The sequence below is a fragment of the Callorhinus ursinus genome, unplaced genomic scaffold, assembly GCF_003265705.2.
Source record: "Callorhinus ursinus isolate GAN/ISIS: 27379988/994484 unplaced genomic scaffold, GSC_fseal_2.0 scaffold25, whole genome shotgun sequence".
Lineage (NCBI taxonomy): Eukaryota > Metazoa > Chordata > Mammalia > Carnivora > Otariidae > Callorhinus > Callorhinus ursinus.
The window spans coordinates 33,387,778-33,413,608 of NW_027397087.1; the positions used below are offsets into that span (position 1 = coordinate 33,387,778).

General features: G+C 46.4%; 2 protein-coding genes across 4 annotated transcripts in view; one reads left to right on the forward strand and one right to left on the reverse strand.

The window, feature by feature from the left end:
* The window catches only part of ANP32A (acidic nuclear phosphoprotein 32 family member A), a 37,494-nt gene extending 25,856 nt beyond the window's left edge, over positions 1 to 11,638 (reverse strand). Inside the window, exon 1 of one of the 3 annotated variants that reach the window (XR_012373689.1) lies at positions 11,437 to 11,638. Coding sequence is in view for 2 of the 3 variants with exons in the window: in XM_073877272.1 (XP_073733373.1) it covers positions 8,073 to 8,982 (910 nt within the window). In the remaining variant the exon portion in view is untranslated. Of the gene's footprint in view, positions 1 to 8,072; positions 9,554 to 11,436 lie in introns of those variants that run through there. The other 2 variants (XM_025884251.2, XM_073877272.1) reach the window with 2 other exon arrangements.
* Positions 8,032 to 25,831, forward strand: part of SPESP1 (sperm equatorial segment protein 1) — a 154,602-nt gene continuing 136,802 nt past the window's right edge. The window contains exon 1 of the transcript XR_012373687.1: positions 8,032 to 8,135. The gene's annotated coding sequence lies outside the window, so the exon portion shown is untranslated. The remainder of the gene's footprint in view (positions 8,136 to 25,831) is intronic.

A 25,831-nucleotide genomic window follows, 5' to 3' on the forward strand; every position in this document is an offset into this window, starting at 1 on the left:
GCTGGAATTCCACATCCTTCTTTCCTCTTTTCCTTCTTCCATTTTCCTCTTCTTTGACATCCACTCAGTTTACTTCTTCCTACCTGCTGTGAAGTTCTGCACCCTGCCTCAATGTGGCGGTTCCCAACTGCGCTTTAGAGCCCCCTTTAGAGCAGTCTAAAAATACACGGACTGGGCACCACCCTCGGAGGCCGATTCTGTAGCTGGGTAGAGCCTGGGAATTTCTTAAAATGGTCCCCTGGTGGCTCGGATACACAGCTGGGGCTGAAACCTGCCTTTCGAGCTGCATCCCTTCTTTGTCCGGTGTGTGCTCTGTCTCCCCAACCCACCACAGAGACATCACTCCATCCGTCTGTAACCCACTCCCCACCCAGAACACAGAAACTGGGTTCAGTGCATTCAATCTGCTACCCAGATTCTTAAGCAGCACTCACGGAACTCCCTGCATCATTCTGGATGCTGGGCATGCAGGCCGTGTCAGTGAAAGTGGGCTCCCCACAGCCCCCCTCCCTTCACAGCCACACCGTTTGCGCCTGCTGGTGAGGCCAGCAGCTACAGAGAAAGTTGGTTACATAATGGGGGATGAGTGCCTCCCTGGGGTACATGCCCCTGAAGAAACCGGTAAGGAATCCCTTTAATTTACTATTACAGGTTCTTGCCTCAACCCCACCCCCCCCCTAGACACACAGACACACAGACACACACACTCTCTCTCTCATGACTTCTGAGGGAGGCAGCAGAATTCGGCGATGGAGACCTTCTGAACACTTCTGACTGCAGAGTCTCAGCTCAACGCTGTGCACACAGACACACCACAGGCCCTTCTCCTCCAGACTTCACTCTGGCTCTCCATTCCTGTCCTTCCAGCCTGCAGCAGACCCTGCTTTTCCCTTATTCCCAGTCTGAGGACAAGCAGGAAAAAGTCTCCTCTCCCCCACTCTGACTGGCCTCCGTCTGCTGCTCATCGAACCCTCTCACCTCACCTCAGACACTTGTGAGCCTCACAAGACATCTGCAGACATGGCACAGGGGTTTGCCAGACCCTCAGGGACGGCCCGAGGGGGCTTTGGTGGGTCTGTGCACCAAGCCGAAGCAAGCAGAGGGCACCCCGCTTGCTAGGGATCTCTGGCAGACCGCTGCATTTCCCCTGCTTGTCACAGAAAGGTTAAGAATGCGCTCCACCCCTAAACCCATCACACACACCAGAGCTGGGAAGTTCTGTGTAAGGACGGAGTGCTGGGTAACGTACAGGCATGTCTTACACAGCATGGACCTTCATGACCAAATTAAAAATAAAACCAGCCACAGATTAGAAGAGTAGTCTCCCAAGTGGACCGGCCAACACAATCCACTGACCTGCAGGAAGAAAATATTAGGACTTCTAAATATTTTTGAATGTCTGCTTCTGAGGTTTAATTTTTTTCGTGGTGTGTTTTATAATGTACACATGTACACATGGTGTATGTGAACAATCCATTAACTAAAAGGCAGACAAACTAGGGCCGAGGTTCAAATTCTTTACACTAGGGCTGTAAGAACCAGAAAAATTTGAGGAGCATAGGGTACTAAGAGAGCGTGACTCACCATCCCAGAGGCAGAAGCTCCCTCACCCAGGGGAGAGCAGGGCGGGGGGTGGGGGGGGTAAACAAACCCTACATTGTTTCCGATGCTTTGTTTCAGGGGCTTGTGCTTGGCTTTCCAGACAGAAGGTGATGACAATGACAAGAACATGCAAGCACCCTGGTCTCTTCATTCAACCAACATTTCTAGAATGGCCACCATGTGCCAAGGGCAGTGCTGTGCTGAGGGTACACGGTGACGGGTACCAGAAACAGGGCCTTTAAATCATGCGGCTACACAGAGGGACAGAAATGCTCATGCAAACACTCACATTCAAGAATGTATAATTACCAACTGAAGCTCTGTGAAGGAAATTTCTCTAAGAGTTTCATAACAAAAGAACCAGACCCAGAGCCGAGGAGGGTGGAGGGTGAGGGAGCTGGTGGAGACAATTAGATGCTAAGTCGGTGACTGTGGTGGCAGTTATGGCCCAGAGGAGTTCTGCAGGAATAAAGGCGGTGAGGGAAAAGATGAGGGCACGCCGTGGCCAGTCCACGCGGGACCTGAGTAAGGTCTCGATAAGGCTCTTGGACGGTCTCCTAAGAACACTATGTATCCGAAGCACAGCGGCACAATTACATCTGTGTTTTGGTGAGAGCATGCTGGCTGAAGTCTGAAGCACGGCTCGAGGGGGCTGGCTGTTGATGTGAGGATCATCAGCTGGCAGGCAGGAGAGGACAGTATTTTGAATAGACAGGACCCTGTGGCGGACAGAAGATCATGGGTGCATCTGCGGGAGGATGGAGGTGGCAGAGGCCCAGGGTTCTTTCTGGACACTCTGGTGGAGACAGTGGGTGGTGGGTCCTGAGCTGAGCCAGGACTTCGGGGCTGGGAGGCCCACATCAGATCGCAGACAGTGCCAGGTCCCTTCTGCAGTCAGGGCCGGAGAATGCAGACTGAGAGGACCCAAGGCCCAGGCCTGCCCGGGCACAATACTTCATGGCTACCCAGAGGAGGGCAAAGGACCCCAGAAACAAGGAGTGGCCAGAGCTGTAGGATACGTACTGGAGAAAGGGAGAACAAGAGGGAACGGCTCTCGGAAGGTCAAGGGTGCAGACACTGCTGAGGAATCATGTCAGGAAGACAGTGAAGTGGTCCTTCTGGAGTTGTTTAGGAAGCCAACCAGAGGGGGATGGCTGAGGTGTGAGAGGAGAGGGCACGGAGAAGGTGGTTCTAGACAGTTCTGGAAGACTGACTGCAAAAGGGAGGAGAGGGCCAGGCAGCAGCTGCGGTGACACGGAAGAATCAAGTCAGGTTTTCTGTTTGCTTTGAGATGGGAGAAACATCCAAGCTTGAGAGGGACCAAAGGATCAGAGTGGCCCAGGAGGCAGAAGCGGACCAGACCCTGAGGACAGCGGAACTGGGCACAGATTCCGGCTAGGCATTTCTTCAGGAGCCAGGTGTGGATTTTCTGTGAGAGGTGAGGAGGTGGCCTGGAGGGCGAGGGGGCAGGGTTGGAGCGCAGTTTTGGGAGGGGGTCCGATGCAGCTGCCCTGGGCAGGGAGCAAGGGCACAGTCAGGGAGAGGGCGGGCGGTGACCTTACCCTCTTTAGCAACCGCCTGGGGTCCAGTGCTGGGGCAGCTCCACGGGGTGGGGATGCTACAGCTACGCTCACATCTAGAAACAACACATTTACTATAGCACTGCTTGTGCGGAAAGAGACTTCAGCCAAGTTCGAATCTCTAGCTTCTAACCTCCTCTCACTGAAACAAATGTGACTTTTTAATATAATGTGTCTGTCATTTGTGTGTGTTTTAAGTGAATGCCGATGATGGTGCTCCGGCAGAACTGACCATGATACCAGTAACGGTTACCATTTACTGAGCGCTTACTACGGAGTAGGTACTGTTCTATCATCATTTTGCAGAGAGACAAGAAGTGCCGTGGCTGGAAGTGGGGGAGACAGGATGCACCACCCAGGTAGTCTGCGTGGAAGCAGGAGCCAAAGGCACTCTCCTCTCTCCCCAACAGTCTCTCCTCCATGCTGGAAAACGTGGGAGCCCGCAGGCAGCCTGCACAGTGTGTGGCACACGGAGCATGGAGGGAGCCCGGTGGTTGAGTGTGCAGAGAAGAGGGGGCATGTTTGGCTGGGGGCCCCCGGCATAACCAGGAACCTTGGAAGGCATCCACCTGGGGTAGGAATTTAGGATAAGGATTCCTTAACGCCATGAGAAGGTTTGGGGTGGGAAAGAGCTAGAACAAAACGAAAGGAGTGCAGTTTGAGAACATGGGGACCCAGGGACGAGCTGGCTTAAAAGGAGGAGAAATCGCTATTGACCTGGAGGGATTTCACAGAGCTACCAACGGCATTCTCTCATTCTCCCAAATCAAACCACAAGATGTCTGAGTGTGAAGGGATCTTAATATTCATCTTTTAATGTCTCTCAGATAATCACAAGCAATGTGATCAATTTGTGGGTCAAAGCCAATACACTATTTTTCTTTTTTTTCTTAACGAACAGAAGTGTTTTCCATGGAGTAAGGAAGCACCTTGTCACTGTTTTGTGTAACCTGTGAAGTATGTACACACTGGGCAGTGGTGTGAAACATTTTTATGTTAGGATCAGGAAGTTTTGAAAGCTACCAATCTAATTCAATACTCCCATTTTAGAGCAGAGGAAACAGAGGCCCCGAGAAACCCAGCAGCTTGTCCAAGTTAGTTAGTAGCAAAACTGAGAACAGCACACAAGTCTCTAACAGTCCTCTGCTAACTTCCTCACCAAACCAGAATCTCCAAACACAAACATCTTTGGGAAAGACAGCCTTGACTTTAATCCACATTAGGGTAAGTGATAGTGGAGTAAGTAAGCTGATCTTTTAGATCTGCTGCCTAGAGTAAGTTCTGGTAAAGAAGACAGATGAGCATACCAGGGCAGCCGGGGGGCTAAAACAAAATAAATCTGAGTGGAAACATAGGGGTTGCAGGGTGTGGCCCAGTGGGCACAAGACAGGGCCTGGTGTGGCAGAACAAAGATATTTTTTCTTGTTTACAGACTTTGTATTAACAAATATCATCAGGACAACTGATTCTATATAAGGAGGCTGTTTCCATGTCCGGGCAGGTGGCCGAGGGCCATGGGTGCTTTGCTCATCTTGTTTCAACAAATTTTATTAAATGACAAGTTCTGAATAACAGATGCCTTCACAATTTTCCATCCCTGCCAGACTCCATCTCTTTAATGAAAACACCATTGTTGGGTATTTATCATTTGTACAATTGTATTTCAATGTAACGTAAGAGTATAAGATTCAAAGTCAGGTCCCTGTTTCCCTGTATTTGTGGGAAGAATGTAGTGGTGATGGGGGACTGACGGTGTAGATCTCCTGGGAGACTAGATGACTAGCGAGAGCAGGGGGTGGGCAGGTCAAAACCGGGTGGGGAGGTATGGTAGCACCCATCTGGAAGGGAGTGGCCCCCTCTGGTCACCAGAGTAATGAGCCTCCTCTTCATGTCAGAATTCAGGCCAAACAACTGGGCCAAGTTCATTCGACCAGGGTTCATCACCACTCAGCAACAAGCTCTGAGCTCCTCTCCCAAGCGACTACACCAAGGTAGTGGGGCAGGTCTGTGGAGTATCCCATATACAATACCCATAAAGGGTCACCCACAGCCCCAAGTTTCTTATTTCAATGTGGTATCATTAATTTGGACTGAAGCTCTGGGATGATCAGCCCCCAAAGCTAAGGTAGGTGCCTGTATTACAAATAAGAAGGACTGTGTTAAGTCTAGAGAAAGTCACCTTGAAAGGCTGGGGATGCACAAGCGGCCAAGACAGGGAACTGGGTCTTTGGCCTGCTGTCCTTAAAGTACATGCTGAACTTATGGGAACTGGGATTCTTCCCCTTGAATTTATCTCCTCCTCCCCTTGGTCTGGCCAATCTTATTTCTATTCCCTCTGCTCATTAGCTCAAGCACAAAAGGCTAGAGGTAGAAAGAAGCTGAAACTCAAAGCCACTTTGTTGCTGGTATGTTCCCCAGGAAACGTGCATGGTGGGAGAGCAGCAGGGCAGAACCAGAGATTGCAGGATTATCTGTGGCTTTCAATGATCTGTGTTCTGAGGGTCTGATGTCAGCCATGGAGGACACAGCTGCTGCACCTTCTGCAGGCCCCAAAGCCCTAAGACATCTGAAATGTTAAGAGTAACTATTTAACTACAAGATATGCAAAAACCTTTTGAAAAACTCCGGACTATGAAAGCTGAGAAATTTTAGTTGGTTATACAGAAGAACTTCTAGATGGAAGGGACACTCAATTCTTAAACTGGTAACGAGGTCAATTTCCACTAGGCATCAACTAGTTAAAGGGCACACACAAAAAAACTTGGAAAGACTCCTAAAGCACCACCCAAATGAATGGCTTGCCATATGTTTAATAAAAAATAAAAAACAAAACAAAACAAAACCCAGATTCCAATCCCACTGCCCCCCAAACAAGGATCGCCAAGCTTTCTCTGTAAGAGGCCAGACAATAAACTTTATCTAGAGACAAAACTAACAATACTACACAGGCACTTTTATAATGACAGAAAACAGATTTCCACAATTCTTTTATTGACAAAATTCAAGATCTATAATGAATACATTTTGGGGGGTGGAAGGGTTATTAACCATCTAACGAGACAAGTGGAATTCTTTTGGGGGGATAACATTTCACTTAATGGAGATTCAAAGTTAAATGTTCCACATCATCACATTGATTGCAACGTTTCTGTGTCCAGATTATTCTTAGCTCATGATACCGAAACACGCAGCTCACCCTGAAATGAATTTCACGACCCTTGTGGAATCTGCATTTACATGCTCCCCAGATGATTCTGATGAGGGGCCACGTTTGGGACCTGATGGACTATACAACTCTCAGAGTCCCTACTGTCCAACTAAAGGGGCCCCTGGCTTAACAGTGGGACGAGAACTCAACTCCGTTGTATAAAGTGACCACCCTCGCAACATGGAGGATGTCACACTGCTTTGCTTAACCCTGACGAGTTAAGGAGAATTAAGGGAGGTGATCCCTGAGTTGTTATCAGTATACTACATCTTAGGTACCGAGGCCATGCCAATTTTCCTCAGTTTTCACTGTAGATGGTGACAAAAATGGAAAATGCATTACATGCAAAATCCCATACAAACCACTGCCTAAGAGTCTTCTCATTACCCAAAATGTATACTCCAACACCTAAAAGGACAGACTTATTTCAGCCTAAACAGATGTGATGTTCTAAACCAAACTCAGAAAGTGTATGGTTTCCCCTGTATCAGAGCCCCTGGTCCTGACCATCCACCAGGAGGCCATCCCGGGTTCGTACCTTCAATGACAGGAAACTCAAGCCCTCATAAGGTGGCACTGTTTTAAAGCCAGAGAAGAAAAAGCTCTTCCCCTCGGTGTCTGACAAAAAAGGGTGCTTCAGGGGAGAGAACAGAGACTAAGAAGCCGAGTATGCCGACTGGCTGTGATAAGTTCTCTATGCCTCAATTTCCCTGTGTGTAATACGAGAATAACAGTAGTACCTACCTCACAGTGCTGCTGTGGGGACTAGATTAATTCATCTGTCTAATCCACTTAGAACTGTGCCAGGCACAGGGTGGGGCCGTGTGAGCATTCACTATTATTGTTGTTGTTGTTGTCCAGAACCAGAGAGAAGCTCAAAGTTGTGCCTCATGGTACCACAGTTATCTCTCCAGCAACACTATCACAGACTGAGCACCTGAGGGCCAGGTCCAGATAGAGCCACTTTTGTCACTTACTCATTAAACCAGATCACCACCCCCCTTTTACAGGTGAGGAAACTAAAGTTCAAAGAGGAGGTTAACTTATCGTACCTCTTTGTAGCAGTTAGAATTCAAACTCAGGTCCGTGGGGGCTCCAAAACCCAGCTTCACGATGGAGCCCCCAGACTCGAAACTAACAGCAGCAGCAATCCATTAACAAAACATAACCGACCATGACCAAACCGAGCCGGAGCTCAGTTTTCTGCCTGGGGATCCTTGGTTGGCTTGAATAAACTGGAGTTAGTATCGGGCTACATGAACCCAATTAGGCAGTAAGTCAGCCTGGAAAACATCATGCGACGTATTCCAAAGGTCAAAGTTAAAACCTGGCTTCCTGGGTAGCCTTTGCCGGGCACTGCCATCAAAGCCAGTCTCATGCAGACACCAGACTTTAACCAGTGAGGTGCTTAACCAGCACTGACATTGGCTTTTTAAAAAGTCCCGGAGAGAAGCCAGAGACGTGACGCAGAAAGGCGGTCGGCAGAAAGACACCACTCACTTTTTAAAAAAGCAAGCCTTATTCCCTTCTCTTTTCGGTTTAGGGTGACGTTTACTACCGTAAACTGCCTTCCCCAAGGCAAAAAATAAAAGGGGGAGGGGCAGGGAAGATGGGGGGAGGGGGCTCCCCTAGCAGACTGCAGGGCGCTGCAACACCCACCTGAAACCCCGAGCGCGACCTACCTTCCCGGAGCGCCCAGCCCCGGAGGGCGTTTCCCCAACACATCGACAACTCGTCCCTCCCGGGTAAGCGGCTGCCGTCCTTGGCTCCGGTCAGGGCCGCTAGAGTCGCGCGCGCGCCCCCCTCCCGAAAAAAAACCCTCATGTTTAATTTCTCCCCCAACCCTCCTATCGGTTCCTCCGAAAGAGCAAACTCCGGGGCGACCAGTACGTCTTCAGGGCCACATTTAACTACGTCTAAAACGCCAGCGGGAGGAAGGGCGAAACACTGGCGAGAAGAGGGGCGGGGGAGATAGGGAGCGCGATGGGGGGGGGGGAGCACTTGCTGGGAGGATCGCCGCCCTCCCAGGGCGACCGCCGCCGCGACGCTCCAGCAGAACCTCAGGCCGTTGTCGCGGGGAGGGAACCCCCCTCGGGGCCCAGAGCACAACCCGGGGTCCCCGGAGCCGGCCTCCCCTGCTGCCTCCACGTCCGGGGCCGTCGGGGCGATGGCGCAAGACTCTGCACCCCCACCCCACAGCGACAACAGCCACGGTGACAAAATGGCAGCCCGGCGCCCGGCAGTCGTGCCACAGGCGAGCAGGGCCCCGGCGGCCGCCCCTGCCCCCCAATAACGCCTCGGCGCCCTTCGGGCTCGGCCTCCGGCGGGCCTGGCCTTCACGAAAATAATAATAACAAAACACCTCGAGCTCCGAAGCAGCTGGGAAGCCAGAAGGCCCGCCAGGGGCCGGCCCGGCGCGCCCGCGCCCGCCCAGCGCGCACGAGGCCCGGCCGCCCCGGCGCCAGCACGCCCGCCCGCCGGCCCGCGCCCCGCGCCGCATGGAGCCCGGCGCCCGCACTCGCAGCCCCGCGCTCGGCGCCGGCCGCGCCATGGGGGAGGGGCGGGGCGGGCCGCGCGAGACCCGGGAAACATGGCTGCTCGTCCTATTTCGGCGTCGCGGCGTGGCCACCAGCCCCCGGATCCGAGTTGGGAGAGGCTCCGAAGGTGGGTGTGAGGGGGCCCCGGGGGGGAGCGCGGCGGGGAGGGGCGCAGGGGGCGCTCTCCGAGAGCTATTTGTCTTAAGAACGGTTAAAAAAAAATAGTTCCTCCTCCCCCACCCCTTTTGTCCCTCATTAGCTAGCTTTCTCTCTCCCCCTCCTCCCCAAATGTGCCGAAAGTGCCCCCTCCATCCCCTCCCGCGCCCCACTCCGCCTCGAGGCAGGGGGCAGGCGAGTGGGCTGGGAGACTCGGAGGCGAGGGGGCGAAGCGTGAGAAATCGCTCCCAGTTCGGCGCGGCGCGCTCCCCTCCCCCAGCACATACTCGGGGAAGTTTAAAGAGCCGGTTCGACCCGCTTTCGATCTCGCTCCCAGTTGGCCAGCCGTGTGGCTGGGGTTGGCCGGGCGAACCGCGCCTCCACACCCACCCGCCACGACCCCGGCCCCCTACAGTGCGCCCTTCCCCCTCCGCACGGGGGGCTTCCGGAAAGTACGCGGGAAGACCGCGGCTCCGGCCCCCTCCCCCATCACCACACCCAGCCCCCAAATCCTCCGGCTCGGGGTCTAAGCCGGGATGAAACCGGCCAGAGAAAGACAAACCGCCGGCAGATTGTTCGCGGAAACTCCTGCCTTCTCGGCGGGCACCCCCTCCCCTCCCTCCGCCACCCCCTCCCCGCCCTGCGCGCCATAAGGCACTGCACGTCTACAGTCCACAGCTGCGTTATGATGGGGGGGGCACAAAAAGGATCTTGTTTTCAAAAGTCTCACTCAGGTTTGGGGGAGGAACTAGAGAAAAAGAGGAAGCAAGGCCTGCCTTCGCCAGGGATTCGGGTTTTAACGGGCTGAAGGGGCGACAGGTCAGCGCAGAGTGCTCCCCAAACTCCCAACTCTGTGGAACCCTGGCCACCGAGGCTGGAGGAAGGGTCCTCCCGCCCGCGCCGCCCTGGTCTCCGGAGGAGCCGGGAGAGGAGCCGGCCAGGGTCTCCGCCCCAGAGCTGGGGTCTCCTCCGCTGACCAGCCAACTCACATAAAACACTGTTTGAAAGCGAGAGGGAGACAGAAATACAAACGAGCGTTCGAGCAACCCACCCTCACCTTCCCCCTCCTTGGGGGAGGGCTTTCGCCCGAGCCTCCCAGTTCCCATCCGTGTAAGTTTCCTCCGGCCGTACTCCCGCCGCTGCCCAATCAATAACGGCGACCAGAAAGCAAACTCCCATCCCGGAGCTGCGTGTTTCCTATGCCCGCATAAATCTGGACCCAGCCAATACCCACCACGGGCACCAGGTCTGGCCAGCTCCGTCCTGACAAAGTTTCCCGTGCCCGTGTATTAACCAGGCGCCGAATGGCTGCCGAGGAGCCCACCCCGGAGAAAGACCGGCCGGGGGGCGCGACGGCTCAAAGGCTGGCATCTTAGCGAGGCCGGAAGGAACAGGGGCGAGGGGGGACCGGGACGTAGCCTTCGGGTAACTTGCAATAGCGATCGCTCGAGGTGGGGAGGCGCGGGGATTATCTGTGCCTTTGCACGTTCGAAAATCCCTCCCCCCTTCCAATTTATCCTCCCTTCGGAAGGAAAGGAAGAAACATCAGCATCTGGCCCGAAGGTGGGGTGGAAAGAGTGAGGGAGAAAGAGGAGGAGAGGAAGGGAGGAAGAGAAAGGGAGGGAGGGAGAGAAAGGGCGCGTTCACGAACACTACAAAGTTACAAATATGGCTCCCCCGTCTCTCGCCTCATCACTGCAAAGAAATGAAGACGCACTTTAAACTCGAGCCATTCCCAACTCCACTGCAGCCCCCTCCCCACGCGCTCTCCCCGGGGGCCTCGGCCCACATTTATCAGAAACTAAACCGGACTCGCGAAGCCCAAAACTTATTGTGTGTGTGCGAGCGAGAGAGAGAGAGAGAGAGAAAGGGAGGGGGAAGGCGCGGGAGGGGGGCGGAAGGGGGGATTCATTTATAAAATATAAAACCCCCTTTTTTTGTTGTTAAATCCAGGAGGCAGCCCCCCTCCTCCTCCTCCCTCGTTAATCTTCCCCCCAGACGGAGTCAAGGGAGCAGCGAGCTCAGAGGGTTATTTTGCCTCATTCTCTCCGACCCAAACGCGTGCGCCCGCTGGCCCCCGGTGGGTGCACACTCGCACGCACACTCTCGCACCCACACTCGCACACGCGGGAGCACACGCACAGGTAGTCACACACCAAGGGCAGCGGCGGCGGCAGCCGGAACATGCTCGGATGGCATTGCAACCCCCCAACCTTGCAATTCATTTGCAGTCCGACCCCCAAACCCACACCTCCCGGGCGCCCCCCCTCAAAAAAAAGTGCCTCCCCCCAACGCACACACACACACAAAGTAGGAGAATGGACCGACAGAGATATTTTTGGCAAATGCTCACATCAGAGGGCGTCCTGTTCCGCAGCTCTAAATGAATCCGTTTGTCCATGTCCATCTCTCGCGCTCTCTCTCTGCAGAGGCTCCCGCGCCGGCGGAATTCAATCAATAAACCCCGAACCCACGGCCGCGCGTTTTAGGACTTTGAAGGCTCAACCAGCTCCGCTCGGTTCTCGAGCCCCCAGCACCCGCGGCGCACACTAACCTGATCACGGTGGAGGCGGGACCTGAGGTTCGGCGGATGAGCGGCAACAGCTGGAGCCAATCGCTGCCGAGGGTGTCCGGGCAACAGCCAATGGTGGCGGCGGCGGGGGGGGGAAGGGACCAATGGGCGGGCTGCGAAGCCGGCCAGGGAGGCTCAGCCATTTGGTTGTGGTGCCGGAGACGGACCCCTTTAGATTTCGGGGCGGCTGAGGATCGCGACGGCTGCTTGGTGGCTGAGCTAGGGGGGTGGGCAGAATGGCGGGGGAAGGGAAGGTGACTGCGCCTGGAGGGCCGAGCCGCTCGGCCTCGCCAGCCCGCCGCCGCCTCAGCGTTTGGCCGGGGGCGGGGCCGCAGGTGCGTTACTCGAGGGGGAGGGGCGCGGTCGGAGGGGTCGGGGTCGGGGTCCTCGCCCGGCCGAGGGCTTCGCAGGGCCACCCCGGGCCTGCCCGCGTCGCTGGACCGGGTTGGCGAAAGAGGCGGGCGGTGCGAGGTCTGGGGGCCCCGGGGCTGCCCGGCGGACGAGCGGGCGGGCGGATGAAAGGCCTGGAAAGAGGGGGAGGGGTCAAGAGTGCAGTGGGGGAGGGGCTGGTCATTTTTCTGGGTCCGGCGGGCCGAGCTGGTAGAGCATGGCTGCTGCCTTCCTCTTCCTCCGCGGGTACCCACCCCGGGGCTGCGGCTCATGGCCCGCGCGCCCCTTCGCCTCGTCCTCGTCCAGCCGCGGCCATCGCCGCCCCTCTAATAAACAAGTAAATGAAAGCAAGATGCGTCCACCTTTGGATGACTTTCCTCGCGGTCTTGACCCTCTCCACGGAGGGGCATTTCAGTTTGCTGTCATATAAGGTCAGCCTGGAAGGAGCGATCACCAGGAGGCACCCAGGATCTTGTTCAGTCAATAAATGAATGAAGACCATGGATTAAGGATTGTTGCTGAATATACCGAATATTAAAAAGTGAAAAAGAAAGGTGCTAATAACTCCTGGTGTTCTGGACCAAACATAATTTATGGGCTTTGTAGACCTAGTGAAAGAAAACGGCGCACAGTTTATTCTAATCGTCCACCTGAATCATTTGGTTCAATTTGAGTTGCCAGAGAGGCTCTATTTGAAGGACTTTCTCCAGGTTTTACGGTTTGCTTGCTTTTTTGTTGTTGGTGGTGTTGGTGTTGGTTTTTTTTTTTCTTTTGAATCACATTAGTTGTAAGACCTAAAAGCCTTCACTTCCACTGGGTTACCCACTTCTTATGGCCAGGCCTTGGACCTTGTCATTTACTAAGTTGGCTGCCTGTGGCTAATAAATCGTGGGGATTGTTGTCAACAAGGACAGATACATCTTTACCCTTCCACACAACTGTTTTTCAGTGCTTATACTTATACAGATCTATACTGGTCCTTATACACTCCAAGGTGGTGTTTTGGGGGGATACAGTGTGTTTACTTTTCAGGCACATGGGTTCAAGGGAGAGAGAAACCAGTATGTATGTTGCAAATTTGAAGTATTATTACATAACATCAATACAGTTTCTTTCTTGAGCATATAAAGTTTAGAAGGAAATAGAAGGTGACAGAATAAATAAAACGCACATACAGAATGCTCACACTGGGGAAGAAACTGTAGTAACTTTATTGTAACCTGATGGATTGTAAGTATAAAATCCTACAGCTAAGCATTTTACTCAGTGAATTTTTCTTTCAGATAAAACGATCGGTGGAATTTGAAAAGTGATAATGTTTATTCTGAGTAACTGGGAAAGGCAAAATAAAAATGGAAAGTCATTGTTTTATTTCATCTGGGTTTAAGTAGTATAATCTATTTGACTTGACTTAGCTGACATTTGTCTTCCTCAGTTTTGTTCATCTTACTGAACTCAATTTGTGTAGTTGGAATTCATTTATTTTTAAATTGTATTGGCTTTGTTAAAGAACATACAGGGACCCCAAATTACCTCTTTTTGCCAGAGTCAGTTGTTATTTCTGGATATAGTATTTAAGTTTGTTTTGAAATAGAGCTCTTCATCACACACACATTAAGTCAATATGATGTATAGAAGCTATGTAACAACGGAGTACTGAAGTTTACATTCTCTTTGATGGTAAATACTCGTCTTCAATTTGAATTTTTAACCACAATTAAGTCCACACTGCTAGCAATGTGATACCGAACAGTGGCTTTCCAGGAGTAATCCTTTAAAAGCCAGCCAATCAAATGCAGAGATGTTCCTGATCCAGCTCTGCTAAACAGAAGCAAGTAGCTCACCTTATCATACAAAGATTGAAGAGGATGACTTGAAAGCCCAAAGCCCCGTTAAAGAGAGTGTACAGGAACAAATTAAAGTTGGAATTGAAAAAATGATGGCTTGATCACTAAGTCAAAAACATTAAACTTAACAGTTGTTTTTAGAAGCGTCTTTTATACATTTTGATAACAGATTTTGTATATGGTGTTAGAAAATTGAAAGAAGGCTTCATTAGATTCCAATCTTACAGAAGTTGAAATACCCAAAAAGTATATATAACCAACTGAATACTTTCCATCTTTCCAAAATGCTTTAAAAGAACAGATTTCCTCTTACTTTTACAAATAGATTTGTTTGTAGTTAAATGTTTATTGATTTAGACTTTTTCTTATCAAAAGGAAGTGGGAATTTAACTCAGCTAAAGCTTTGCCCCATGCTACTGGACCAAATGTTTAAAAAAAAAAAAAAAAGACCAAACTGCTCTTATATTCCTTGTTTTGCAGAGTTGTTTCTTAAATTCCATTTCATTGCATATTATAGTAGTAAATAAATGCTCTGAATGGTTCTGAGTATCAGAAGATAGAGTAAGAAAAGAAGCCCATTTGATAATGGGAGTTAGGTTATAAAAGTATTTGCAGTCTGTAACTTCTAGAGCTGGACTGGATTCACACTGAGAAGAATAAATGAGATAGAGTTCACAGGCTTGAGCCCATAGGGAGAAAGATGGCCTTCAAGTAAGGAAAGTTCTCTTCCTGCCTTCCAGAATATTTCCCTTCAAGAACCATTCCAAACAAATGAGCATCCTATTTTGTTCTCCAAGAGGTATGAGCAATGGGTGTCTTAGCTTCCTGATATGTGTTGCAAAGTACTGTTTTATAAATAACCCGCAGTGATCCTGCTACCATTTAAGCTCTTTGCCCTTGTTTGATCGCCAAAGATGGAGACCCTCTAGTTAGCATTCACTTTTTGAGCTGAGCTAATGTATTCACAGTTCAAGTTTTTGTTCTTCAGCTTGAATCACATACATTGGAACCTGGCCATAGTACTTTTTCACCTACATCATGCTTCTGCTGCCTGGACCCCAAAAGACAATGCTATGGAAAGACTCCAGCTTAATTATGTTCTCTTTTGTCTTTCTATATAAATAGCTTTAGAAATGTAGATTATTCTTTTGAAATCCATGGTAACAAATGTGAAGACTACTGCATTTTGATTTGAATAGCAAAGGAATGTTGAGGTCCAGGATCTAAAAAGTTAACTGTTAATTCATTTGCTTAATAAAGCAGTGAGTGGTTTTATTTTTTTTAATTATTGAAGTTACCTTTTCAATGCATTGCACATGGAGAAAAAGCACTGTTACACGAAAGCAATCATTTTATGTGATTTTTAAAACTAATAGTAAAAATCTTAAAACCACCTTAAAGATGGTTTATTTTGAAAAGGGAAAAACAACTATCACCTGCACACTAGTTTGAAAATCACTGGAGATTTTTTTAATCCAATTCTTAAATATATTAAAGATAATTTTGGGGTAGCAATAAGAGAAAGTTTGATTACCATTCACCAAGAAGAAAACCAGAGCTAGAAGCGCCTATTTCTAGAATTAAAATATGATTATAAAGGAAGAAAACAGATGCCTTAAAGGCAAATATTGGAATGAGGAGCCATTAGAACAAGACTGTGGATAAAGGCAAGCTAGGTTGAAAAAACTGAAATGCAATTAATTTAGAACCTACTCATTTTTTAAATCTACCTGCTGTTGAAGTTTGCCTCTGAAAAAAAGGTACAGAAGTCTATTAAGATATAAGGTAGAGAACAGACTTTCTAAGAACTTTTAATATATTTACTGTTTGCAAGTAGTATTTCTAATTTTAAGCATACATAGCAAAACTGCCCTCTGAGTATTTACTTTGTGGCAGCAGTTATGATTTGTACATGTAAGTAATGATTTTAAAATAAAAATCCTACAGCTCTTGAATTAGAGATCAATTTCATGCATTCTGAGATACTAGTAATTTTTAAGTGAATTTCTAGTTGAAATAGTGGTCCTCGGGAGAGTATACCCATATCCTAAATTTTCTCCGGAAATCCTGAATCCTAGCAACTTGAATATAAAAATGATGCCTTCGTTTGCACATGACCAAACAAAGGGGGCCATGTTAGGTGTTTGAGGACTTTTACCCAGGAGAGGAACACTGGCTTCCCTCGGCTGGATTAGTTCTGTCCCAAGGATGTACCTGAAATCATTTTATATGCTTTCACTTCTACATATATTTACTCAAAGGAAACTTGAGTAAGTGTGACAAATATTTTTCCCTAGGCTGGACCAACTCATCATGTCTGTGTTCATGTTCATATGGAGAAGCAATGCTACAGATGAGGCCGAATAGCAGTCAAATAACAAGCATGTTGATCGCAATGTGGTAGCACTTTTTATAATAGCTAAAGAAACAATATATTCATATGCCCAGGAAAAAGTTGGAGAGACTATGCACCAGAAAATGTTTCTTTAAAAAAAAAAAAAAGATTTTATTTATTTATTTGTCAGAGAGCACAAGTAGGGGGAGTGACAGGCAGAGGGAGAAGCAGGCTCCCCGATAAGCAGGGAACCCGACGGGGGACTCAATCAGGGATCATGATCTGAGTAGAAGGCAGACGCTTAACCAACTGAGCCACCCAGGTGCCCCTGCACCAGAAAATGTTTCAAAATTTTTTTACAAAGTTGCTCTGTGGTGATGGGGTTACAGTGTTTTTTGTTTATATTTTCTAAGTTTTTCAGTGGATAATTTTTACAATAAGAAAGTTTTAATGGAAATATAAGTATAGCAGATTTGGGGGATGTTTATGCTAGCTGGAATTCTTGGTTGCAGACAACAAATTTTCCTTGACCAATGCAAGCAGAAAACAATTTCAGATAAAGCTATCAGAACAGCCTTAATGTCACAGTAAGGTCCAGGCAAAGAGCAGGAGACGGGGGAAGGTGGGCAGTGGTCCAGTACAGTCTGAAAAGGAAGCCCCCCCAAACCAAAGAAGTCATCTCTAAACGGTGGACTGTACCCCACCATTGCTGCACGTGATCTCTCAGGAGCCTCCATTTTTGTGTCACTCCTTCAAGGTTCAAAGCCCTTGGCAGGAACATTTGCAGATGCCCCAGCTGTCAGGGAAAAAGATTATCTGCCCTCTTTAGTTTCTACAGTGGGATGTGTGACCCTGCCTCCTATCTATTTTAGGATTCTACCCAGAGTATTCTGATGCTAGGGGACCAAGAGTAAAATCCACTAAAGTGTTCTGATTGAACGATACTGTGAAGGTTTCCTAATGATCCAAATTACCCCCACCTTAGCTCCTCTCTGGCTCCCTACTACTTACCAGGAAGAGACTACCTATGGTCTGAATGTTTGCACCCTCCACCCCAAATTCACATATTGAAATTCTAATCCTAATCCCCAAGGTGATGGTACTAGGAGGAGGGTACTCCTAATAGGAGGTGACTAGGTCATGAGGCTGGACTCTCAGGATGGGGATTCGTGTCTTCATTAAGGAGGACCCACAGAGCTCCCTAGTCCTTCTACCATGTGAGGATAGAGCAAAAGTACAACTCAGAAGAGGGTGGCACCTGATCTCAGACTTTTAGCCTCCAGAACTCTGAAAAATAAATGTTCTGTTTTGTTTATAAACCACCCAGTCTGGTATTTTGTCTTAGCAGTCCAATCAGACAAGACTGCATCATCTACCTAGGATCAACCTAAAACAGAGCTAATGTCTGAAATCCTTAATTTCCTTTCAAATGCTTCCCTCTCCAAATCCTAGGCCATAATAAACAATATATTATTGTTCATGTCAATGAAATACTTAACAAAACAGAACTGATAATAACTTTAAGACTTTGAGAAGAAGGCTCTCCAGTAGAGATATTTGATTTTAAGTCACAAGGAATTTATTCCTGAGGGATACACTAAAGATAGGAATAATCTATTATCTAATAATCTTATATTGCATCGATCTCTGGATATCAAGTGATAGAAGATCTTGAGTAGTGATGTATTTATTACTGCTGGTGGGTTTCCATCTGCCACTCTGAGCACATGTTCAGGCTCAAATGCAGGACGAAGCTGAAGTGGATGAGATTTGTTGTAAAAATTTACTGGGAGTAGGAAAGTGGTCACAGGCTAAGTAAGGGATCATAAAAGGATGCAGTCACTTTAAGGACAATTTTGGAGAAAAAATGCTGATGGTGAAAGAAATGTCAAAACCACAAACACATCAAAGAGGCCCATATTCCTGGGAACAGAGAGGAAGGTCGTAAAAGATCTGCTTATAGAAAACATATTAATCCTGGGGTACTGTCCTCTTTCCTCTTGCCCCCCATCATCTCAGGTCACTTAGCTCAGATTGCTTTTCAGCTAGAAAAAGCAAATGATATCCTCGCGAGGACTCTGAACAATGTTATAGGAATTCAACTGTTTTCAAGTTTGGTTCTTATAACTACTAAAGCATAGCTTAACTGTTACATGAATAGAAGTTCCTTACAAATGGCAAATCACTTCTCTCCAGAGATGCAGTGCTAAACATTCTGTTCATGCACACACAACAGGCAGGCTCCTCATGACCACCTGTTTTTATTTATTTATTTATTTATTTATTTATTTATTTATTTATTTATTTGAGAGAGAGCACGCAAGCAGGAGGAGGGGCAGAGGGAGAAGCAGACTCTCCACCGAGCAGGGAGCCCAATGCTGGGCTTGGTCCCAGGATCCCGGGACCAGGACCCAAGCCAAAGGCAGATGCCCAACCGACTGAGCCACCCAGGCGCCCCTGTTTTAGTTATTTAAATTCACCTTTACTCGGGTTATTTAATGCAAATCGTGGCTGACTACTAATTATTCAACAAAATCTATTTCCTCTTCTTCCTGGACACAAAGCTGGACTGAGCTTCCCAGCTGCCCTTGTAGTTAGATCTGGCCATATGACTGAGTTTTAGGCCACGAAGTGTTCCTAGAAGTGACGTTTGCCACCTTGAGGCCTTAAATTTCCAATGCATCAGGCGACTGAGATGAAGGGGACAGAGGACGTTAGAAGCTGCGACTGTTGTCGAGGGTGGAAGCCGCCTCAGCTTCGGTCTCTAAGGAGAACCCGGCTACCAAGCTATTCACTTGCTAATCTAGAGATAAACTGTGACCAAGATAGAGACTTGGATGGTGCTGTGCCATTACCTTTTTGATCTATTTATTACCGCAGCCTATGCCAACTAATACACCAATAAAGTTGTTTTTTCGGTCTTAGTTTTCTATCCATTTATGATTTTGTAGATGAATTTTAAATTTCAAATATTTATTATTGTATTTGCAGTATATCTTTGAATTATAGGTTCTCAGAAGCACCATAAAACAGACATAAAAGAATTATATTATGAAGGGGGGTAAATCGGAGGGGGAGACAAACCATGAGAGACGATGGACTCTGAAAAACAAACTGAGGGTTCTAGAGGGGAGGGGGGTGGGAGGATGGGTTAGCCTGGTGATGGGTATTAAAGAGGGCACGTTCTGCGTGGAGCACTGGGTGTTATGCACAAACAATGAATCATGGAACACTACATCAAAAACTAATGATGTAATTAATGTATGGTGATTACAATAACAATAAAAAAATTTAAAGGAAGAAAAAATTATATTAAGTAACAAGGACTTAATGAAGAAAAGATAATTGTAACAGAGTCTATATAAATGACACGCAAATATATCTCTTTCCCCCACATTTAGTGCTTGGTTCATAGTAGGTGTAAAATAAATGTCTGTCGTCTCATCAATAAATGAGCCTCCCTCCCGAGCTCCAGACTGACATTTCCATTGCCCATGAGACAGTTGCAAACGGCTCTCCTCAGGAGCATCCACAGAACATTCCCCAAACTAATCTTCCCTGTCAGCCTCTGCCTGTTCTGCCTCCACCAAAGTACCATCGTGCTCCTCACTCTCCTTTTTGTATCAGTGTTACCCTTGGCATTGTCCTCTGTTGACTCACATAGCCAAACAGTTGCCTCATTGGGCCCCTTGCTCAGTGAGGAGCCTGCTTCTCCCTCTCTGCTGCTCCCCCTGCTTATGCTCTCTCTCTCTGACAAATAAATAAAAATCTTAAAAAAAATAAAAATTTTTCCAGTTGTAATGAGATATAATTAACATATAACATTGTATTAGTTTTAGTAACAGGATGATTTGATATATGTACGTGACTACCACAGTAAGTTTAGTTAGCATCCATCACCACAAATAGTTATAATTTATGTGTGTGTGTGATCAGAACTTTCAAGATCGACTCTCTTAGCAACTTTAAAATATAGGACACAGTAGTAACTATAGTCACCGTGGTGTATATTAAATCCCCAGAACTTATTTATCTTATAACTGGAAGTTTGTACCATATGACCTTCACACATTTTGTCCAGCCCCCTACCCCCTGCCTCTGACAACCTCGGTACCTATGAATTTGGGATTTTTTAAGATTCCACATATAGGCGAGATCATACAATATTTCTTTCTCTGACTTGTTTCATTTAGCATAAGCTAGCATATCCTCAAGTTTTATGTTGTTGCAAATGACAGAATTTCCTACTTTTTTATGACTAAGTCATAGATCGATCTCACATTTTTCTCTATCCATTCATCCACTGACATATACTTAGGTTATTTCCATGGCTTGGCTATCATAAATAATGCTGCAATGAACATGGGGGTACAGATACCTTTTCAAGATAGTGATTTCATTTCGTTCAGACATATTCCAGAAGTGGAAAGTCTCCATTTTTAATTTTTTGAGGAAACTCTATACTGTTTTTCATAGTGGCTGCACCAATTTACATTTCCAACAGTGCGTAAGGGCTCCCTTTCCTCCACATCCTCACCAACACTTGTTATCTCTTGTCTTTTTGATGGCGGCCATTCTAACAGGTGTGGGGTGATATCTCCTTGTTTTAATTTGCATTTCCCTGACGGTTAGTGATGCTGAGTACCTTTTCATGTACCTATTGCCCTTTTGTATGTCCTCTTTGGAAAATGTCTATTCAGATCTTCTGCCTATTTTGTTTGTTGTTTTAAAGATTTTATTTTTAAGTAATCTCTGCACCCAACGTGGGGCTTGAACCTCCAACCCTGGACCAAGAGTCACATGCTCCACCAACCGAGCCAGCCAGGCACCCCACTCTGTGCATTTTTTCACTGGATTGTTTGTTATTGAGTTGTATGCATTCTTTATATATTTTGGATATTACCCCTTCTCAGATATATGATTTACAAATATTTTCTCCCATTTTGTAGGTGCCTTTTCATTTTGTTGATGGTTTCCTTTGCTGCGCAGAAGCTTTTCAGTTTGATGTAGTCCCACTTGTTTATTTTTGCTTTTGTTGCCTTTGCTTTTGGTGTCAAATCCAAAAAAATCATTGCCAAGACCAATGTCAAGGAGTTTACACCCTGTGTTTTCTTCTAGGAGTTTTATGGTTTCAGGTCTTTGAACTTTGTCATCTCATTCCTTCTTCCTTTTTGATGAATGCAAAACCCAAAGGAACAAAAGTTGTGTACCCTCTCTAAAATTGGCATAGACACAAAATTAGAGTTAGTGAGCTCTGTAATTCCCATCTTTCTTACAAATTGCCTGTAGGACAATTCAATCCTGGGTAGGAACCTAAAATAAAAGACAAGACAATTCCGGGGTAGAAGTCTAAAATAAAATTTTTACAGTAGGAAAGCTTCTGTGTTATGGTCATAGAAACAAGGATTTATTTTTGTTTCCCTCATGTTGGAAAGAACAAAGAAGTTACTTAGCAATCCCTGTTTCCCCAATACCCTATTGCTATTTACTTGACATTGAAGATTAAAGTTATTTCAGTGTGTCAAAGGGCTTTTTAAAAATAGAGTGCCCACTATGTTCAAAACATTTATTTAGTCATTAAATATATATATTGAATATTTAATGTTTAAATAAGGCAGGGGTAACAAAAACATGTTAAACATTATTCTTATCTTCAAAGATTTATTGTGGGAGGGGTAAAAAAACAGCACCTGGAAACATTGGCCCCCTGTTGCCCTTTATAGTGTTAGGGAAGTTCAAGGAGAGGAAAGATCTTGTTTGTTTGGGTGGATCATAAAAGGTTTCATAAAAGCAGTGGCATCAAATTTGGTCTTAAATTTTGGGTAAGAATTTTGACTGGTGGGGAAAAAAAAGAAAAGAACACATAAGCTGGGAGAAACTATAGTCAAAGATAGAAAAGGGAAGAGAGGAAGGTCCAATTTCTGGAAATTAGAGATAGCAATGGAAAGGTAGTGTGGGAGTCTCCTTGCTGGGAGTTTTAATGCCAGGCTGGGGGTGTAGGCCACCAGGCACTGAGAGGCTGTTATTGATCATAGGAGCACTGTGACTGGAGCTCACTCAGAAACATTCATCTGGCCACAAGAGGATATCAGGACCTCTAGGCAAGTGCTGGTTCACAGAAGAGTTTCCAACTACTTGAGTAGAAAATCTTGGACACTGTAGTGAGTTTGCATAAAATTAAATATATGTAATGTAAATGACTCCCCTATTTTCTGAATTTGAGTCCTCCCTACATTACCATTTTTTTAAAGATTTTATTTATTTATTTGAGAGACAGAGCGAGCAAGCATGAGCAGGGAGAGGGGCAGAGGGAGATGGACAGACAGACTCTCCACTGAGCGGGGAGCCCGACATGGGGCTTGATCCCAGGACCCTGGGATCATGACCTGAGCTGAAGGCAGACGCTTAATGACTGAGCCACCCAGGCGTCCCTACAACTGGAAAAATTTTTAGATTTCTTATTATTTTTAATTTTTAACAAAGATTTACTTATTTATTTTAGAGAGAGAGAGAACATGTGCATGTAAGTGTGAGCTGGAGGGGAGGGGCAGAGGGAGGGAAACTTCAAGCAGACTCCCCGCTGAGTACCCCCCTTTTTTTTGAGCACCCCTATTTTTTTAGATTTTCTTTTTTTAAAAAAAAAGAAGGAACGAGGGGCGCCTGGGTGGCTTAGTCGGTCAAGCGTGAGACTCTTGATTTTGGCTTAGGTCATGATCTCGGGGTCATAGGATCAAGCCCCAGCTTCCACGCTCAGCAGGGAGTCTGCTTGAGATTCTCTCTCTCCCTCCTCCACCCCCCCATGTGCTCTCTCTATCCCTAAATAAATCTTTTTAAAAAATAAATAAAAATAAAAGGAAGGAATGAGAGAAAAAAAGCTCATCAATTTCACTCTCCTTTAACAACTGAAGGAAATCTGAGCACTTGTCCTTCCATGTTCTATCTTTCACCAAAGAAATCTAACTTTTGCCTCTAATGGTCTATAAAAATCAATATGTAAATGTTTTAGGATTCCTCCAATTATATGTATAGGCAATTTACCAAAGATTGGGATGAATATATTTTATTAAGCTTTTCACTGTTTTATGGAAGGTTTGAAAAGAAAGGACAGAACCCTATAAAAATATAGGGCTTTCAGTTTGGGATTTGAATTTGACCAAGAGTATTTGGTAAGAGGCTCTTTATACTTAGCCTTGCACTACAGCTAGAGATGAGAAAAACATAATGGTTCTTTAAATTAATTCCTTTTAAAAGATGAACCTCTTGACTTCCAGCTCTAGTTAAGATTGAGTGCCTGACACTGGACTCACCTTCCTGCTGTAAACAACAATAAAAGCTAGACAAATACAGGCATTTGAACACACAACAATTGCAGGCATTGAACAGAAACCAAGGCAGGGTTATTACCCTTCAGAAAAGAGAAGCACATGAGGTCAGCCTTGCATTCATCACAGGCTATGGAGCCTAAGCAGAGGGCAGCAATGTCTCTGGGCAGAGGAAACAGAGCTCAGAGCATAGGCCTGCTAACACAGCTGGGTTTGGAGGGCAAGGTGCCTTAGAGGAGGCAGCTGCAGAGAAGGAACCCTCTAAAATTGCATAAAAACTTCCTGTGGGTACTTGGCCCACTGTTAAGATGTGCATGAGCAGGGCAAGACCCCAGGAGATTCCACAGGGAAGTTTCTGGAAAGCTGAGAGCTGAACAGATTTCAGAGGTTGCACAGTCATGGAAGACATGAGAGGTTAGGCCCAGCCTAATGTAGAATGTATAAACACTCACAGATACGGAGGCATGAATGGAGACCCCAGAAAAGTCACATCCTGGGATTGAGGACCATGGAATACCAATGTTTAACAGTAGTTTGGAAGAAGTACATTCCTGTCCACACGGAGGACTTTGATGCGTTCCAGGCTTGAGTGGAGGAAGTCACTGCAGATGTGGTGGAAATAGCAAGAGAACTGGAATTATAGGTGGAGCCTGAAGATGGGACCAAACTGCTACAGTCTCATGATAAAACTTGAACAGATGAGGAGTTGCTTCTTATGGATGAGCAAAGAAGGTGGTTTCTTGAGATGGAATCTACTCTGGTGAAGATGCTGTGCAGATTGTTGAAATGACAACAAAGGATTTAGAATATGACATAAAGTTAGTTGATAGAGCAGCAGCAGGGTTTGAGAGGACTGACTCCAGTTTTGAAGGACTGTGGGGAAAATGCTATCAAGCAGCACTGCATGCAGCAGAGAAATAATTTGTGAAAGAAAGAGTCCATCCACGCAGCAAACTTCATTGTTGTCTTATTTTAAGAAATTGTCACAGCCACCCAAGCTTCAGCAATCACCACCCAGATCTGTCAGCAGCCATCAACAGCAAACAAGACCCTCCACCAGCAAAAAGATGGTGACTCGCTAAAAGGTCAGATGATGGTTAGCATTTTTTAGTAATATTTTTTTACTTAAGACATGTACACTGTTTTTTAGACATAATGCTGTTGCACACTTAATAGACTATTGTGTAAGCATAAGTTTTCTATGCACTGGGAAACCAAAAAATTAATTTGACTCTTTATTGTTTTATTCACTTTATTGTGGTGGTCTGGAACGAAACCCGTAATATCTCTGGTATGCCTGTATACTGCAAATGATAAACATTGTGAAAAAATTTAGGAACGACCTAAATAAATGGAAATATATAATGTTCATTTAATAAAAAACCCAATATTATTAAGATGGCAACTTTCCCTAATCAAATTCCCAGGCAGCATTTTTTTGTAGCCAATCAACAAGCTGACTCTAAAATTTGTATGGAAACCCAAAGGATCTAGCAGAAACAATCTTGAAAAAGAAGAACAAAAGTGGAGGACTTTTGGGGCACCGGGGTGGCTCAGTTGGCTAAGCGTCTGCCTTCAGCTCGGGTCATGATCCCAGGGTCCTGGGATCGAGCCCCATGTCGGGCTCCCTGCTCAGCAGGAACCTGCTTCTCCCTCTCCCTCTGCCTGCCACTCTGCCTGTGCTCTCTCTCTCTTTGTCAAATAAATAAATAAAATCTTAAAAGAAAAAGTGGAGGACTTACACTACCTGATTATAATGGTACAATAATCAAGTACAATGGGGGTATCAGTGTATTAGTAGACTACAGATCAATGTAATAGTACAGAGAATACAGAAATAAATCCACATGTATACAATAATTGATTTTTGACAAAAGATCCAAGGTCATTCATCAGAAAATGAAAATCTTTTTTTAACAAAAATATTGGTACAACTGGATATCTGCATGGAAAAAAATAACTTTGGACTTGGTCTCACAGCGTAAACAAAAATTAATTTAAGATGGATCAGAGACCTAACCATAAAGTCTAAACTTTAAAGCTTTTAAAAGAAAACACAGAAGAAGATCTTCATGAATTTGGAGTAGGCAGATATTTCAGATGGAACACAAAAACACTAGCCATAAAATTAAAATTCATAAGTTGGACTTCATAAAATGTAAAAATTTCACCATTAAGATAATAAAAAGGCAAGCCAAAGAGCGGTAAATACATCCTCAATATATAAATTTAAAAAGGACTTGAATGCAGAATATGTGAAGAATTCTTACAAATCAATAAGG